This window comes from Camelus dromedarius, chromosome 7 (genome assembly GCF_036321535.1).
Source record: "Camelus dromedarius isolate mCamDro1 chromosome 7, mCamDro1.pat, whole genome shotgun sequence".
NCBI classification, from domain to species: domain Eukaryota; kingdom Metazoa; phylum Chordata; class Mammalia; order Artiodactyla; family Camelidae; genus Camelus; species Camelus dromedarius.
The window spans coordinates 74,537,248-74,550,900 of record NC_087442.1 but is presented as its reverse complement, the minus strand read 5'-3'; the positions used below and the strand labels follow the sequence as shown (position 1 = coordinate 74,550,900).

Genomic DNA, 13,653 nt, shown 5'->3' with positions numbered 1-13,653 from the left:
GGGAGTAGATTATTTCAGAACCTCAATGTAAGGGAGAAGAAGGGGGTAGCTTTATCATCTATGCAGGTTAAATAAGTATCCTATTCAGATGATGCAGTGACCATAATTTGGGCCAATCTGAACTCCTCACTGCCTCAGAAATCATAAGGCTGTGGTCCAGGCTAATATATTCTAGCTCCATTGCTTTTGATGACCATAAAACACATTAGTGTCTGGCTCATCATTCTAGGCTAGGTTTCTCAAAAGCCCATGGGTCAATTTTGAATGGTCATCTTATCCATCTCCTGGAAGACCAGCCTCTCCTTGCGACTAGCTCATCTCCAAGGTCAGTGAGTAGTACTATGACCTCATCCTAGCCAGCACTACAATGAGTCAATTTCAAGTAACACAATTTCTGCTAAATAGGACTGAGATCAAGACTTTGTATCAGGGAGTTAAGAGCGTGGCCAGTCACCTCCACCTCTGGTTTCCAGCCTCTGTAAATCCCAACAACGTCATCTCAGTCACTGAACATTTGAAATTCTCATCTATAGGAAACACTGGGCTCCTTTTCAGTTCCTCTAGTATCAGTAAAACCTAGCATTCTGAGCTCTGCTTGTCCTGGAGTTTTCCATCATCTCACTGTCTTTTCTTTTCTCTATAATTCTGAGGGCTTTCCCCTGACAATGACATCAGATCCTCAGAGAGCCACACAGCATGGCAGGAATGTCCGAAGGTATTTTTGCGTGAATCAGTTGTAATGTTAAACCTTGGTCCTAAGCATGTTCTGGAAACAGGGCATGCTTAGACAATGACAACATCTATTTTTCCAAACATAAAAAGTATACATTTCAAGTTGAAGGGTTTTTCTGCATAATTCTCTCAACTTTATGTTAAAAACAAGACCTAAGCCTCATGGCATGTATTTTACAATGTTCAAACATTTAAAATAAGAAATTAAATCCAGTTGGAAATAAATTCCTTTGGAGAGAGTAATCTATTTGATTCTGCAGCAAGTCTCAGCTCAGCTATAAATTCAAAAGCTAAACCCTGAGTAAGTGAAATAATCTAAGAAATGGAGTTGAATTACTTCTGCAGAACATCTGGGCAAACTCTCAAGATGTTGGAACCTTTAGCCGAAATTCTCAGAGCGAGATTCATGTAGTCTCTGTGGCTTCTGCTCTTCTTTCCCCTGCTGCCTACAAACATCTGTCTCACCTACTTGTCTCCTTCCAGAACATAGTACTCCCTACACAAACCATCCAAGATGTCCAGATCCCTTCTCATAGCAATCTGATCCTGTCTGCAGGTGAACTTCAGTTGATATATATACATATATATATATATATATATATATATATATATATATATATATATATATACACACACACATACATACATACATACACACATATAATAGCTTTGTAACATATGATGCCATTAAACCTATGTTTCCAAATTGATGATGCCTTAGAGTCAATTTCAAGTTTTAAAGCCAAATCCTATTACTGCAGCATTTCATAAGTTGCTCATATCGGTATGACAGATATTGCTAAGGAAATTTTGATGAGGTTTCCCATCCAAACCAGATAACTCTAAAATGAAAATAACAGCAATATCACAAATTATATTGGTGCCCCTTGAAATAGACATTTTACTGTTCTGGAAATAGGGTTAAATCGCTAATTTATTGGCCCATCATGTGACAGGCTAGTTAAAGAGAATTTGCAAGGGTTCTGATTCTATTTGTTATGGACTGAGCGTTTGTGTCCCCCTCAATCCCCCAAATCCACAAACCCTCATCCCTGATGTGACAGTATTAGAAGGTGAGGCTTTTGGGAAGTAATTAGGTTTAGACTGAGGTCATGAGGATACAGCCCCATGATGGAATTAGTGTCCTAAAAAGAGAGCTCCCTGTCTGCCATGTGAGGATACAGCAAGAAGGTAGTCAGTCATCTGCTAACCAGGAATAGGGCCCTTACCACTGAACTTGTGGGCAACTTGATCTCAGCCTCTAGTCTATGGTATTTTGTTATAGCAGCCCAAACTGACCAATATACTATTCTTCCCTGGGATGGAGTTTGTCAGAATAATCAGTCGTTACTTTGGTTGTGTGTTCAGATTACTGACACAGGGATGGAGATGTTATCGGCAAAATGCCATTACCTGCACATTTTGGATGTTTCTGGTTGTATCCTGCTTACTGATCAAATGCTTGAGGATCTTAAGATGGGATGCAAACAACTCCGGATCCTAAAGATGCAATACTGCAGACTTATTTCCATGTAAGTATGTACCTGAGTATGAAAAGCTTTGAGAACTATGCTCTGAGAAAACTGAATATGTCACTATGGCATTCATAATACATAGTGGCTTTCAGAGTTAGGGAGTTTCACTTTATTTTTTTGCCTAATTGAAGCCAACATCTTGAGCTAAACCAAGGGAAGCTCCTTCTGAAATGGTCTTTGTGGTTTCGTATCCCTTTCCCAGGAGCCCTTCTTCTTTTAGCCTGTCCCCTTCCTTGACCATGCAAATGTCCAAGGTCAAAGCCAGATGCAGAGCAAATGCTCTGCTCCTCGTAGAATAATCACTAGCTTTTCTTTTACTCCTCTCTTAAAATATTTCCATTCAGTTAATCTCCCTTGGGGTTAAGAAAATAATCAGACTAAACTAGTTCACAACTAAGTATAAATTACTAACAGTTATCCTAAGAGCCTTGTCTCTCCCAAAGCTATTTGTCAGATAGTGTTATTTAACTAAGATCTAGAGCTCAGAGTAAGGGATTCTGAGTTGACTGCTATAGTCCAAATGCCTGTTTCCTCAATTTACAAAATGTTTCCAAAGAAATAACAGCTGGGTAAATAAGCAATTTGTAAAGGTAGAAGGTATCAGGTGTCCACCCTGTGAGTGTTTAAATAGAAAGCAGTTATCTGCTCCATTGTTCATTTTTTCCCCTATTGACTAAAAGTAAAAAGTATTTTAACTGACCTGATGAAGTAACTCGTGGAGTGTTCAAAATGAGAATTCTTGACCAATCCCTGAAGGTCAGGTTCTTTTCTGCAGGTTGGAAAAATGAATACTAAGAATTAATATTTTAAAGTACAAATTGCATAATGTGTTATAAGCATATAGATTTCACAGAGGAACTTTCTTAATTAAGCAGCCTTAGCATGGGCTGAACCATGAGGTCTGGTCACTTGAGGCCAGGGGACAAAAATGGTTTCTGACCTGAGGTTGTGTGTGCTAAAATGAAATGGGAAACAAAATAAAAACAAAAACTACTGCTTGTAAAATAGGAACCCCCACTGGGCCCAGGCTTGCCAGGGAGAGAGCAGCCAACTGAAGCTGTCAGAAAAAGGTAGGGGCAGGTTCTTGAAAATTTCTTAAGAGGAGTGGAGACTCAACCCTTCCTGATAGGTCTGGAGATGACAGACATGGATGTTATTAACTCCATTTAAAGTGTATACCATGAAAATAAGTCTTAGGAGTCCCTGCTGACCTTGTCATATCATTAAATAGCCAACTTGGGGCAAGATGACAGTGAATGAATAATATATTACATAAAGGAGTTTAGCTTCTAATCTTTTGATTATATTTTGCCAATCACTATCTTAGGGAGGTAATATTATTGAACTTCCAAAAAGTAGGATTTTAAGTAGAATGAATGAAGACTTTCTAGCAAGGGCCTCTCTGAACCTAAACATGATGAATTTAATCATGGTATATGGAATGTTAAAATGGGATTAATATGGTGTTTTGTCAAGAAGACCCTAGATATCTAGTAATTTCCAAATATTGCTTTGACTAGTCACTCCTCTTGCAAGGTCTCTAAGTAAAAAGTATGCAAAGAAAATAAAAGGCAAAGTAAGATTTTACTACTAGCTGGGGTTGGCCCCCAAAACCCAACACAAAACTTTAGTTAACTATGAATCTATGGAAAATTCCTTTACCTAAGCCAGGACAGGCAAAAGGCCTATTTTATTTTCTACCACTAAGCCTAGCTGTCCCTATCAGCAAGAAGCAGACAGAGACTTGGCCCTAATGCTTAGAGGGGAGCTGGCCTGTCTGCTCATCTTATTGTCTAAAGAGGCCAAACCACTTTAGTCTCCCTTTATAGCTCCACTCCCACTAATACCTAGCAAGACAGAATTCTCTGATTCTATCCTTGTTTGTTTTTTTTAACATTCTTTTATCGAGTTATAGTCATTTTACAATGTTGTGTCAAATTCCAGTGCAGAGCACAATTTTTCAGTTATACATGAACATACATATATTCATTGTCACATTTTTTTTCGCTGTGATTCTATCCTTGTTTAGCAATGGAGTAGGGATGTCTCCACAGAAGGAAGGATTGGAGAATCCCAGTGTTCAGACTAGTAAGGCTCCAGGAGCATCTGTCTTGATGTCCAGCTTCTAGGAGAGGATGCTGTTTGTCAGCCAAGGAGCTCCCAAGATACCGGGGTTTCGAAACTTTGGTTAGAGAAGTGGTAGGGCCTGGCCACATTCAGCTGCTTGAGGTCAGCTTTAGAAACTGTAAGGCAGCTTCCTTCTACACTTAGACCCTTGGAATCCTTGGGTGGAACTCGAAGTGCTGCACAGAGTGCGTGAACCCTTCTAGACACAAGCTCATGGTGATGTCTAATCCCTTACCATGTTCACTCTAAGAAAGCACATTTGTTTGATCTTGCCAGGGCCAATGTGGCTCCCTCAACAGCAAGAGCTTTGTTTTGTCTGAGAGAAATGTAACATTTGGTAATTAGGATAGAGGAGATTTTTCTTGGGAAGAGGTTCAATGACTTTAAATCACAAGGCAATGTACTCCCACACATTTGATCCCATTTGAACATACAAATGTATAATGCAGCCTTTAAAATCTGGTTACAGCCCTCAGAAGAAACTGTTCTGTATATACAAATCCCCCCATACTCAACGGAATCTGAAAATACTGCACCAGCTTTACAAATCAACGAGGTCTGTTCAGCCCACCCTTTCTGAACCAGGGGAGTAGCAAACTTTTGATCAATGAGCAAATTGGATGTAGCTCTTTTGCAGGGGAGCTTCCAGCATGAGATATGCTGCCATTCTACAACCCCAGAGCCTGAAGGGATCCCAGGAAGTGATTTCAAAAGCCTTATGTGGAGACATAATAAAGGCTCTTTTAATTAAAAGAGAAATAAGTAATAGCTGCAATTATAAACATGACAAGAAAATCTAGCTGTCTATATTTGAAGCAGTTGTAATTTAGCCAGCATTTCAACGTATGGACCTCTATGGGGAAAGCAAGGAAGGCAGTAAAGAGGAAGAAAAGCAAGCACAGTGGAAGAGAGGGAGAAAGACCCGAACAACGGTGTCCACAGCCCAGGAGGGTCTGAACAACAAAGAGGTGGAAAAGCTGTTAAGTCTATAATTAGCAAAGAGTAAAGGAACTTTCTGACATTTTTGTGTCTGGGGTCCAAAACTTTAAACTTTAGAGAGACGAGCAGAGAAAGTCTAAGTGGTCTTAGAGCCTCAAACAGCAGTATGGAGATTTCTTGAAGAGTTTATTTAGCAGTTCCTGGCAACATAAATTACTACCTAGGTACTCAAAGAAATCTGTGCTGCTAGGAAATAAAACTCATAGCTGTTTCTAGCTCATGGAACGGTCTTTGTGGAAAAGCCTCTGTAATCTGGAACTATTGACTTGTACTATTGATATGAACAAATAATATTACTTAACAATTATTATTTGCCATGTACTGTGCTAAATCCTATTTTATGTTTATTATCTCATCTAATCCTCACAAATACCCTATTACCATAAAAATGAATCAGGAAACTGGCTTAGACAGGTTAGATAACATGCCGGAAGTCATACAAATAAAAGGCAGAGCCATACTCTGTACCTAGGTCTTAATCAGTGCTATGCTACTCTTTTGTCTTTAGTGATTCTTAACCTTTTTTAAAGCTTTAATATTCAAGGGATTTGATCAATAAGGGGAGACAAGTGCTGTGTTTGCTCAATTTACTTGCTAATGCATAAAAAAGAGGCTACTGATTACAAGCTGTCTTTGATGTAGGCTCCAAATTCCCCCTTCTTTTAGCTTACTCAAGAAACTAGAAAGAAATGTGAGGGCAAGTAGTTATTACAGGGGTAACTTTGAATCTCTTTTAATTTATAAAACGCAAAAATCACTTATAAACTTCAAAACATCATTATTATTAACCATCTAATGAGATACTTTACAACTGTTTGTGGCATATCATGTTTGAAAATCATTGTTCAATACCAATCCAAAAAATCTCTCTCACCAGGTTAAATGTGTGATGATGACTAACCATTGCGGTAGACTGCTTCAATTCCCAAATCATCTCCTACAATGTCTTGGAGCCACAGAGGCTAAGTTAGAGTAGAAGGTAGTCAAAGGATTCCATACGCACTCAAAGAAACTTAGAACACATAGTGATTCCTTAGGTATTTTCTTTTAAATATATCCTAGCTCTCATACATACTAGAGCACTAAGCTATTAAAGAGAGAAAGAGAGACTTACAGAGACACACAGAAAGACATGTCTCTGGCAGGAGCAATTGCTGCATTTTCAAGTTTCCTGATACTTTTTAAAAGTACATAGGTGCAAAAAACACACAGCTACACCGGATGCTGTGAAAAAGAACTCACAGAAACTCGCTGGCAGTTACCATGCTGGTCTGTTCTCTTGGGTAGGTCCTGAGTCCTAGGAGACAGTCCATGTGAAGATGTCAAAGGTCCTAGTAAGGTGGTGAAGGCAGCTAGTTCATGGGCTAAGGATTTTCTAAAGGGTGGAGAGGAAGTAGACTAGGGAATAATCTATACTAGCATTCAAATTCTAAAAATAATAATATCAGATTTGTCCTAAAGATTCCCATTTTCAGTTTTTCCCCAGGACCACCACTGCCATGAAAGTGCACAGGATTAATATAGGCCTTAGAGATTATCTAGACCTGAGGAAGCCTTATCCTCCTGGCATGTAAGCCTGGGAGGAGGGGCCCAAGACTTGATCCTGCACTCCCTGGCAGTCTGTAAGCATCACCCCAACGGTCAGGGGGCCCTCTGATGCTCAGCTTCACTGAAGCTGACTGTGGGCAGAGTGGCGAGCAGTACTTACCACTAAGAGCTAAAGTAAGGGTGGTATGGAATCAAGAAATAAACAGATCTAAGAAATGCATGTACCCCTGTGTACTTCACCCACAGCTGGGGCTCAGTATGCAGCTGTTTTTTTAAAAAAATATGCAGCTCACTTTGATTCTGTCACATCATACTGCATTTAATGAGTAGTCTCCCTGTTCATTCCCTATTTTTCTTGTCTGTATTGAGTCAAAAGCCCCACCTTTTTTTTTTGTTGTTTTCTCAAACTCCCATTATTTGCTAACTGTTTTTATATCAAAATTACTATCTAACTTACTGGGGCTTGTAAATGACTGAAGAACTGTATGACCCAATATTTACACATTCCCAAACTTGACATTAAGAGTACTTATCCTCTTATCAGTTATCTGAAACTCTCAAAAACTGTTGCACTTCTGAGGCCAAAGATTATGTATAATTTGGTCAACTACTTACAAATCTTTTTCTCCCGAAACATGTCCCTTTCCTACAGGTCAAGACCACTGCTGCCTCTAACTGCAGTAGTCTTGTTATCATCAGTGGCATTAAATCATTACCAACAAGTGTGAAATATAGTATGTGTGTCCAGAGCTTTACTGTTAGGATATTGGAAATAGCAACCTGAGAATGCCTCTTCTATATCAAAAACAAAACAAAACGAAACAACAAAACACAACCAAAAAACCCAGCAGCAGCAGCAGAAAGTAAGAGAGCTAAAGGACTTTTTGGTGTCAGCTACTGAAATCTCTTGCTTTGGCTGTTATGGTTGGATTTCAGGGAGATACAAAGAAATGTAATATACCCTTAAAACCTTAAAGAAAAGGAAAATAATGAGGTCTAAAATTATAAACAATTAATACCATGAAGTTACGTATTGGAAAGAAATTAATTCTATGATCAATCTCCTACAGAAGTTCAGAGGAGGAAAGAATTAGATTGGTGTCCTGAAAGCTGGGCAACATTTAGACAGGCAGAGATAGAGTGAAGGGTAGGTTAACAATGCAGCTCAGTTGCCCAAGAGAGTGTTTTACCCATTTGAAACTGACAGTGCCAATGTTTTATGCTGCAGATTCTCCCAGCATTTGGTATTATGTTGTGGTAGGCTCTCAAGGTTAAAAAAAAAAAAATCTACCAGGAAACACCTTCAAAAACATGGCAATCTCAACTACATACAATTGCAAAGGGAGAAAAATATTCAGGAGAAGAAAACAGGGAAAGTTAAAGATATAACACTATTATTTTTGCATAATAATGTCCTATTTACAGGCCGTATAAAGATTACATAAGTTTAAAACAAAGGATTACACTTAAAAAAAAAGATTAAAAAATCAGCAGAATGCAAAACTTTACCTTTGACTATAAACTTATCATTTTCAAATTTGAGAATAAGTATTTCTCTAAAGAGAAGACATCTGCTTGCCAAATTTCAATCCACAGGGATTGGTGGATCAGAACTAGAATTTAGTATAACAATTGCTTTTACTTAAATTGTTCTTTAAACTTGCGTAAGTTTTGTGTGAGTGCAAATATATTAGCCAAAAAGCAAGGTGGTAAGAGACAGAATTAACAGTGCTTTGGTTGTCTCTCTGTTGAGTTTGGTTACAGTTATTTTAATACACCTACGATTTGCCTCAAGTGAAACAGTATTTTGAACAACTGATGTAACTTAGCCTTTTCCAATTTCTTTGCCCTACTAGATCTCATAAAGCTATTGGGCACAAGTTTAAGTCAAAGCACATGACAATACCAGCCTCCATATCAATGACTCAGTTTTCAAAATTTTGCAGTCAATAACTCAATGTTATATCTAGCAATAGTAGGCAAAGTAGCCCCATCATGGGCAAACATTATTACTCATTTCTGATCCTACAGGAGTTGCCAATTACTCATTCCCTTTAAGTACTGGTCTTAAGATTCAAACCAACTTCCTAGGAAAATCCTCCTATCCTGGAAATGGCATTATTTTCAAGTTACATGTATTTTTTTTCCTGATGCTGCAATATTGTGATTTATAAGACATATACTTTTGGTCATTCAGATTTCTCATATATATCTGGTCTTCTTCCATGGTTCCTAGTTTATAGTTCTCAAAACTCTTGGAATTTCCTGAGTGATAAGAACAATTGAAGAATCTTTTATCATAACATATGGTCTCTTACCTTCAGTTCCTGAAAGTGATTCAGAGCCATAAGGTGAAATGGGAGTCTTGTTATTTGTAACAAGCCCCTTTCTAACACAACTGAGTTTATGTTAAGGAGGTGACTTTTGGAAAGCACCTAAGGATGGGGGCTGGTTGCCAAGGGAATCAACCATGAATAGTGGAGTGGAAATTTTTCAGTCCCAGCCCCTGATTTCTGGGGCGAAGAGGGAGCTGAAGGTTCAATCAGTCACCAATGGCCAATGATTTAATCAACGGTGCCTATGTAATGAAGTCTCCATAAAAACCCAAAAGTATAGGACTGAAGATCTTCCAGGTTGGTGAACACGCAGCGATTTGAGGCAAGTGGTATGCCTGGAGAGAGCATAGAAGCTCAGCGTCCTTTTCCATACCTTGCCCTATATGCATCTTTGACATCTGGTTGTTCTTGAGTTATATCGTTTTATAATAAACCAGTGATTCAGTAAGTAAAATGTTTCTTAGTTCTGTGAGCACCTCTAGCTGGTAGGTCAGAAGCCCAGGTGACAACCTGGACTTGCAATTGGTATCTGAAGTGGAGGGTGGTCTTGTGGGACTGAGCTCTTAATCTGTGGAATCTGATGCTGTCTCCAGGGAGATGGCGTCAGAATTGAGTTGAATTGTAGGCCAGCCAGCTGGTGTCTGAGAATGGCTTGGTAGTGTGGGGAACCCCACCCCCAACACACTCATGTTGGAAGTGGAGTCCAAAACAATTTCTTTAGATGCTTTTTTGCTTCTTCCTTCTAAGTAAGACAGTAACAGTATTTTTAATCATTGTGATCATGGACACCTTTGAGAATTTGATGAAAGTCACAAACCCTCTTCTCAAAAAAAGGCACAGTAGATACAAAACTGCGCGAATTTTCAGGAAATTCATGGCCTCCCTGAAGTTCACCCATGTATCCAGCAGGGATCTGTGGACTCTGGGTTAAGAGCTCCTGCTCTGGTACGTGGCCAGCCTTCACAGGTTAGGACACTCCCTCATCAAAGAAACTGGAAATATCAGGTAGAGGGCTCACTTAAGAGTGCCCTCAGTGTTCCCACACCATGGCCATGCATAGTGTCCTTACTCATTTACTGTATCTATTAATCTCTGAATTGGCTGAACCAGAGAACTACTAAGCCAATAAAGCTTTGGGATCCTGATTATTAGCACAATTACCCACATCCTCCCCCTCAGGAAGGTAAGAGAGATGTGAAGTGTATTCAAGTTATGACAGTAAGTTCTTTAACTCCACATATGATCTAGTTTGAAAATTCTGCACTAGTGATTACTTCTGCAACTAGCTAATGCTAATGACTGTTATTACAGGAAAGCAGCTAAGAAAATGTCATCTATTGTTCAGCATCAGGAACACAGCTCTGCTGACCCTCCACTTTGGTTTGGCTATGACTGGGAAGGCAAGCCTCTTACAGAGCAACAAGATACAACACCATTTAAAGATTTAGAATTGACCATGAAAGAGTCAACATACAGTAGTGAAGAGCAAGTAGTATGACCTTCAGCCTCAAGGAAGAAGAACAAAAAAATCTAGAACTTGGCAACTTCATTTGATGCAAGTATTTTTACTAGCTGGATCTTGACAGTGTAAACAAGCAGCAAATCATCTCCAGATTCTCATTCCAGCTACAAATGTTTCTAAATACTTCTATCAGTTCTTCTAATAATCATGATTAAAAAAGGCTAAATCAAGTACTGCTACTATGTAAAATTTCCACTTAAATTTACCTTAGTCAAATCAATAGTTTTGATGAGATTATCAAGTCTAAGGTTACAGTTGTAGGAAACAATCCTGAGAGAGGTGACATTTTTAACAAGGAATTTTTAATCTTCTCTTTAGAAAAGAAAGCATATGGCCATATAAATCACAGTAAAGAGTTTGAGTCAGGGCAATGGCTTCAAGGATCTGTATCTATTATAAAAGATACAGACATACATTTTTAAAAGAAATGAGGCTTTCGAGTGATTTCCAGACATTTAATGAGAGAGAACTAAATGCCAGTTAACCCTGTACTCATCTCAACATTTGACTTAACAGTCAGGGGCAAATTAAATAGAAACAGAAACTATCTGTGAATAGAAAGGGTATCAATGCAACGTCTCAGAAAGATTGTCTTTTAATCAAATTTGCACTACGGAGGAATTTTAAAACCATGCTATACCAAAAAAGACGCTCTTTCAATTTTATGCTAGGAGATATGCATTATTAATTGCATATCTACATATTAACTTTTAATAAGATTTCATCTATGAACTTTTATAATTCTGGTAAAAGATAGTAGCTCTATTTAGATTTTAACAGGATTCAAATGATCACATGCCACTGCATCATTATTTGATACTATGTAACACTGATGTTGATAGGGCCCAGGAGAGGAAAATTTCTGCTGTGACTGCCACAAACAAGCTGTGTTGATAATACTAGATCAGTCTTTTAACCTATTTCCTTCATTACTTATCTCTTAAGTGGAGTTACTGTTTTTTGTACCCCCAAATTTTGCAGTAAGGATAAAACTTAAGGTGAAAGATATGAAAGTTATTTTGAAAAGTTATAAAAGGTCTATACTAAGGCTTTATTATAGACTACTCTGATTTTAGCTTAATGCTTTTAAGTAATTCTCCCCTTTCTTAGGTTGATTTTGAAAGTTTTTGAAATAGGTAGTATCACTCAGCTGTGGAATGGTTCCTGCAAGCGGACGGCAGGGCAATCAGCTGAGTACGAAGTTTTAAGACTTATGCCAAGAGACTTAAGATGACTATTCTAAGAGGGTGATTTTTAATGAGATTTGGAGATTCTGGCAGCTGCATAGAAATTGGCCTCTGACCCCTAAGTGTCTCAAGCATACAACAGGAGAGAACTATAGAAGAGGCAACTGCTTCCTAAAGGAATAACACCTGCATAGGGAAAGCCAGGGTAAGGAGAAACACACCCTGTTATGTTCTCTGGAAACCAGGCAGAGTATTTAACTGTCAAAGCTTACTCCAAAACTCCTTGAGTAAAATCCTCTTGTACAAGAACAGGAGACATATTTGTTCATTATGGGGAGACAAATTTTATAGTTACATAAATGAAAGAAAAGGGGGAGTGTTAGAAAAAGCGGGCTTCTGGTGCACGGTGGGGGCGAGTACAAGTATTTATAACTGGCTGGCATATCATACCATACGCGAAGGCAGGGCTGGGGTCTGCGCTGACCCTGTGGTGCATCACATATTCAGGTGCGTGACTGCACGCTTGCTATGGTAGGTCCTAGTGCCTGACATTGGCAGATCTGCACTGATGGCTCCTAGGGCCCAGAACCTGAGGGACACCAGAGTGGGTGGCCAACATTCCTGCAGCTAAGGTGGGGACAAAGGCAGCATCAACAAAGAGTACTCTGTAAGCTCGCATAACAAGTGACAGACAGCATCACAGAGGGCATCACCCAGTGGGCATCTCCTGTGGACTCTTCTTCCCAGCTGAAGCGCTTCAGCCCGGCTAGCTAAAGCACTCCAACCCTGCCTACCACACACCACAGCTCAGAAACGGGTCTAGAAACCTTTATTTCAGCAACAGGGGAGCAAACTCGGCCCCTGTCAAGGCTGTGACAACCACAGAACAAAAAAGGAGACCCCGCTCAACAACAATCAGGGAGGGGCCTTGGCTCTGATCACAATACCAACCACACTCACAATCAAAGGGTAACAGCCAACACACACAGAAGAAAGATGTGGCAAATATCCATAATAAGCACAGCCCTCACAACAAAACTTAGTGCACACAGCCTACTCAGGAATGCTCCCACTTTAAATAAAAACAAACAAACAAAAAATAAAACAGCCCTTCAAGACAACAGTAGATAGCTAACACTCCTAAATCCATGGAGCCAGGGAAATGTAAGTAAAATGAAGAAGCAGAGGAATCACTCCCAATTAAAAGAACAAAAGAAGTCCCCTAAAAGAATGAACAATGAGATAGACCTTGATAGTCTATTAGATCATGACTTCAAAAAGGGGTGTAAATAAGGGGTGAAGGAAATAAGAGACTATGAATAGAGACAGAGAATATATATATAATATGTATATTATGTATATGTATAATATGTATAAGAATGAATGTATTCTTGCATTCTTATATTATGGTTCTGTGTGTGTATTTTAATTCTTACAAATGATACTGTGCTACACATCTCTCTCTTTCTTGTGTCTGATGATAGCTCTAATGGTGCCTCTCTAAGTCAACTTTTCCTTCCAATTCCTTAATCATAGAGAGCCCCAAGTTTCAGTTCTTGGTCTACATTTCTTCTCATCATGCCCTCAGTAATGTCACATAGATCATAGCTTTAAATATCACTTACAATAATGAGTGTGTGTGTGTGTGTGTGTGTGTGTATAGATAT

General features: G+C 39.0%; 2 protein-coding genes across 2 annotated transcripts in view; one reads left to right on the top strand and one right to left on the bottom strand.

Annotated features, from left to right (window-relative positions):
• The window catches only part of FBXL13 (F-box and leucine rich repeat protein 13), a 167,327-nt gene extending 156,514 nt beyond the window's left edge, over window positions 1–10,813 (top strand). The window contains exons 20-21 of the mRNA XM_010984850.3: window positions 2,101–2,264; window positions 10,589–10,813. Coding sequence (XP_010983152.1) covers window positions 2,101–2,264; window positions 10,589–10,775 — 351 coding nt within the window. The 3' untranslated portion in view covers window positions 10,776–10,813. The remainder of the gene's footprint in view (window positions 1–2,100; window positions 2,265–10,588) is intronic.
• Window positions 1–13,653, bottom strand: part of FAM185A (family with sequence similarity 185 member A) — a 130,547-nt gene that overhangs the window by 60,296 nt on the left and 56,598 nt on the right. The window contains exon 8 of the mRNA XM_031454738.2: window positions 2,968–3,036. Coding sequence (XP_031310598.1) covers window positions 2,968–3,036 — 69 coding nt within the window. The remainder of the gene's footprint in view (window positions 1–2,967; window positions 3,037–13,653) is intronic.